Source organism: Mirounga leonina, unplaced genomic scaffold (genome assembly GCF_011800145.1).
Source record: "Mirounga leonina isolate KUSES-001 unplaced genomic scaffold, KU_Mleo_1.0 Mir_153, whole genome shotgun sequence".
Lineage (NCBI taxonomy): Eukaryota > Metazoa > Chordata > Mammalia > Carnivora > Phocidae > Mirounga > Mirounga leonina.
In genome coordinates this window covers 12991450-12996277 of record NW_023270387.1, presented here as the reverse complement: position 1 = coordinate 12996277, position 4828 = coordinate 12991450, and the positions used below count along the sequence as shown (strand labels likewise).

Genomic DNA, 4828 nt, shown 5'->3' with positions numbered 1-4828 from the left:
TCACGGCAGCTTCTCATCCAGCTTTATTGGGAGGACAACAAGCTTGGGGGTGGGCCAGGTCTGGGGTGGGGTGGGAGGTGGGAATGCTGTCACTTTCAAGTGACTTTCGGGGCTGCCCAAGGAGCTGGCAGGGTGGATGGGCAGGAAGAGTTGGGCTGTCGAGGTCTCAGGAGGCATCAGAGGCTGGAGTTGTTTGGGCCTCAGAAGCTGAATCCCAGAACCCAGAGAACTTGCCCTTAAACGTGCTCCAGTAGTCTTTCAGGGAACTGAAGCCATCGGTCATCCAGTCCCTGGGGGTCAAATCAGTAAGGGAAGCAACGGAGGTGGGGGTGAGAGCTCATCTGCCTCTCCCCCGACCCTCTCAACCTCACCCAGCAACGCCCCTGAGACCTCCGGCAGGAACCCTTTCAGCTGCCAGCCCAGGCAGAAGAGATGCTGAAGGGGGTGATGGGACCCTAACACAGGTCCAGCCTATTTCTCCGGGTTGGGGCAGAACTTGGTGCCGCCCTGGGTCTGAGGCAAGCTGGACAGGAGTGACTGAGTGGGAGACGCGGAAGGCCCCGGCTGTCAGTCTGTTCCAGGCAAATGATGCCCATAGAGTTGCACAACCTGGTGGCTCTGAGTGGGGTGGGGCAGAGGGACGCAGTCTCTCATTTGGACAATCATCAGAGCATAAATAAGCTGTGTGATCTGGGGCGAGTCATTTAACGTCTCTGAGCCTCGATTTTCTCATCTGTAAAATGGCAAATATAATACCCACTCCACAGCGAGTTCTGAGGACTATGAGAGTCTGAATGCCTCAGCTACGGAACTGCTGGCTGACGCCCGGGGGCGGGGGCGTGGAAGTGGGAAAGGATGCTGGGAGAAGAGAGGACTAGAAGGCAGGGCAGGGTGGGAGAGGAAGGATGGATTCTGCTGGACACCGGCCCCAGGGCTTGGCACAAGGCAGAAACACACTCACACACACACACACCAGCCGAAATTGGGTTGGGTGGAGCCTCCATGCCAACCTCCACCAATAAAGAGAATGGCAGCAAGAGCTAACCTGGCCTTCCTCAGAGCCTTGCAGGGTGCCTAAAGGAGCAAGGAGGGCCCTCAGAGGGAGGGGAGGCCAGGAGGAGGAAGGAAGAATGCAGGCCCGCCTCCGCCATCTCTCCCCTGGCAGCCCGAGAAAGCCCTGTGTGGGACCGGCTCATAGAGCAGAGCACGGAGGCTCGGAGAGGCGCAGGTCCTGGGAGAGCCGCAGTCCACTGCCAGGGCCCTCCTGAGTCAGGGGCAGGAGCTGACACCGAGCACGGAGATGTGGGGGCATACCTGGCCCGCTGAGCCACCTGGGACTCCTGCACGCTGGTCAGCGTGTCCTGGGCGGTCTTGGTGGCGTGCTGCATGTATCCCTGCATAAGGTCCAGTAGGGAGGGGTCCTCTGCCTCCAGAGCTCCTGCCAGAAGAGCAGGGCTGAGTGGGATGGGTCGCCTCTAGGGAACCCTTGGCTTCTGCCTAGCCACCCACCAGGGCCCGGGATCCTCAAGCCATCCCCAAGGGTCCTCCAGGCAGAGGGCCACCCCCACCCGAGCCCTAGCCCAGTCCCCACGAGCTGCTTACGGGCAGAGGCCAGGAGCACCAGGAGGGCAGCGACGAGGAGGACCCGGGGCTGCATGGCGCCTCTGTTCCTGCAAGGAAGCGTCTTGTGAGGGGTACCTTAGCCCCCCCCACCTCCAGACCCCCCCCCCCGCCCGGGAAAGTAGTGTGGCCCCAACACTAGGTCCTGAGCTGGGTCAAGCCAGGGGGAGAAAGGGCCCGCTGTCAGCTAATGCGGGAGATGAAGGGCTTTCAGCCTCCGGGGCCTCCAGAGCCAGACTGAGGGAGAGCGCGGGCCACAAGGGAAAGAGCAGAAAACCCACTAGACCAGGAATCAGGACACCTGGGTTCTGGCCTGGTTCCTGCCACGAGCATGCTAGGTGACTTGGGGTAGATCTTTGCCCCTGTCCAGGCCCAGTTTTCCTGTCTGGGGGAGGACGGGGCTCTAAGGCTCCTTGCGGTCCTAAACATGCAGAATGAGGGCAAAGTGTGCCCACTGGGAGCCAGTTCCAGTCCCAGCTGTGCCACTACACTCTGTGTAGCTTTGGGCAGGTGTCCTGCCTTCCGCGAGCCTCGGTTTCCCCCCAGCATGCGATTGGAGGTGGGGGCTGCTCCCCCAGCCCTGCGGCTTCCTTGGCCCCAGCTGGCTCTTCTCTGGACTGTGCTGGCTGGTCTGGGCAGGGACCCTCCTCTGCCCGTCTCCATGCTGCTCTCCTCTAGCCCTCACCCTCCTCCCTGCGGGGCATTACCTGGAGCAGAAGCCTTGGGATGAACTGAGCAGGCAGACAAGAGGGCTCTGACCTGTTTTATATTGTCCCCAGGGCAGGGGGCACGGAGGGCTCAGTGAGCCGGGCAAAGGTCACCTGCTGATCAGTCTAGACCAGGGCCCGAGGCAGGCTGCCCAGATGCAGCCAGGCCTGCTGGGAGAGTTGGGAAATCTCTGGGTTCCCCCATGCCCACCCTGCTCTCCTGCTACCCTGCGGCCCAGAGGGGCTCAGGCACTGGGGAGACCCCATTTCCTCCAAGCAGCCTGGCTCCCCAGGGAGAGGCTGGTGATAGGGGAAAGGGATTAGGGCACAAGCCCTCTGGGCCCACCTCAGCCCTTCACACCTGGCTTGCAGATCCCTCCCCACCCCCACCCTCCTCGTCCTGCAAACCCCCTGGAAGGGGTGGGGCTGGACTGAGAAGGTGATGGGCTCCTTCAGGCTCGGGAACAACTCAGTGTTGGGGTGTGGTGTATAGAGTGAGGTCACAGAAGACCTACGGGCAGAGGCTTGTGTGGGGAGGGCGAAGCAGTGGGGATTACACAGTCCCCTCCCCAGCATCTGCACCTCTGTACTTCGGTCCCGGCTGCTGCTCACCCAGGAACCTCCCCGAGCTGAGCCCAGGGTAGGGGTTGGTGGGAGAATAGCAAAAGCTGCTCGGAGCCCAAGGCCTTTGTCCCGCCAGTTCCTCCCCTCCTCCTCCCCCTGCCCTCTGGACCCACTGATAACATTCCCTGGGGCAGGAGCTGCAGCTCAAGGCTGAGGCCTCTGGCTGGGATTGATTTCCAGCACTGAGCACCTCTCACGTTGGGTCTTGGTTTCCTTAGCTTTGAAATGGCAGCCCTCATGGCTCCCTGGCTGGGCGGGAGCTGGAAGGAAGCAAGGCGGCAGCGGCCAGTCTGGTAGGGAGAGGGTGAGGAGGAGCTCTGCGGGGGCCGTCCAGGAGAGGCCTCGGGCCTTTCTTGGGGTGAGGTGTCCCTGGGCCCACACTGGGAGCCATAGCCTGGCTAGCAGGATCGGGGAGGCTAAGACTTTGGAGTCAAGAGATCCTAGGTTTAAACGATGCCTTTGACACTGACTCATATGACCCAGGGCCAGAGACCTAACATCTCAGAGCCTCAATTTTCCTCCCTTGAAAAAGGGGATAGAACGCCGATATGCCAAGAGTTATGATGCAAAGTAAATGAGATAAGTCCAAAGGAACTGGTGTGTGGAGGGGGCCTGATAAATCTCTCTTCCTCCCAAACACCTTGTCCATCCCCAGACAGCATAGTCTGAAGGCAGGAGGAGCCCCCAAGGTAGAAATAGGGCTTTTGGCAGGCAGCCATCCTCTCAGGAAGAAACAACTAACCCGACAATGTGAAATCAAAGCCCCAAGAAAGTGGCCTGGCTCCACCCTCAGAATTCTTTATTATTGGCTGAGACTTGAAGTTTCTCCGTTAGAAAGTCATTCCTTTGACTTAGATCTTGTATTCTGTTAAAATGCAAATAGATTCCTATGAAGTAGATACTAAAAACCCCATTTTGTAGGTAAGAAACCTAAGGCTTATGGAGCTGAGATGTACCCAAGTACACAGAGCCCATCACTGGTAGAGCAGGGAACCAGAATCCCGGTCTTCAAATACCTACACTGGTACCAAACAGCTTGGAGATACGAGATCCTTGGGGATTTATCAGTCACTCATACACCTCTTCCTGAGCAGAATTTAGGGATGGGGTGGGGGAGAAAAGGAAGCTGATTTGGTCACTGAAGGATCTGAGCACTGGAGAGGGCAGAGAGCCGCTGTGCCCATGTTGCACTTCTGTTTGGGCCTGTCCCTCAGCCCCAGAGGTGAAGGTCACAGTGGGAATCCGGATTCCAGGCTGGGCTGGAGTACAAAGTCCGTGGCCCCTGGGCATACTAGAATGGGCTGCCTGGATCCCTTGGCCCTGGACCTTCCAACTCCCTTTGCCTGCGTGTGTGCAGGGTCTGGAGGAACCTGTCCTCGCTCTCCTATGTAGCAATGGGCCCCCTGAGGCCAAGGAGGTCAGAAGATGGGGGCAGAGAGACCCAGCAGGGGGGTGCTAAGCTGGGTAGAGAACCCAGGTGTGTGGGCCCATGCAGCAGGCGTGTGGCATGCCAGGAGTCCTGGGCCATTTTCTCTTTCTTTCTTTTTTTTTAAAGATTTTATTTATTTATTTGACGGAGAGAGACGCAGCAAGAGAGGGAACACAAGCAGGGGGAGTGGGAGAGGGAGAAGCAGGCTTCCCGCTGAGCAGGGAGCCCGATATGGGACTCGATCCCAGGACCCTGGGATCATGACCTGAGCCGAAGGCAGACGCTTAACCGACTGAGCCACCCAGGCGCCCCATGGTTTTTTTCTTTTAAAGACACTGAGTTTATTCCAAAGCTCACCATTCTTTTTTTTTCCTTTCTTTTAAAGACTTTATTTATTTATCTGACAGAGAGAGACACAGCGAGAGAGGGAACACAAGCAGGGGGAGTG

The 4828-nt window shown here is 58.4% G+C and overlaps 1 protein-coding gene across 1 annotated transcript; it reads right to left on the bottom strand.

The window, feature by feature from the left end:
* Window positions 1-2754, bottom strand: APOC3 (apolipoprotein C3). Its single transcript, XM_035008725.1, has 4 exons — window positions 2328-2754; window positions 1603-1670; window positions 1315-1438; window positions 1-290 (listed from the first exon to the last, which is right to left on the bottom strand). Exons 2-4 carry the CDS (start codon window positions 1655-1657, stop codon window positions 167-169), a joined length of 303 nt encoding a protein of 100 aa, XP_034864616.1. The 5' UTR covers window positions 1658-1670; window positions 2328-2754; the 3' UTR covers window positions 1-166.
* Between the last annotated feature and the right edge of the window lie 2074 nt (window positions 2755-4828).

Excerpts from the sequence above, each read along its gene's own strand:
- APOC3 (XM_035008725.1), bottom strand. The coding sequence starts at position 1,657 with ATGCAGCCCCGGGTCCTCCTCGTCGCTGCCCTCCTGGTGCTCCTGGCC. Across the intron at positions 1,439-1,602 it reads GGTGCTCCTGGCCTCTGCCC|GAGCTCTGGAGGCAGAGGAC; the intron begins GTAAGCAGCTCG and ends CTCTTCTGGCAG. Across the intron at positions 291-1,314 it reads CAGGTGGCTCAGCGGGCCAG|GGACTGGATGACCGATGGCT; the intron begins GTATGCCCCCAC and ends TTTGACCCCCAG.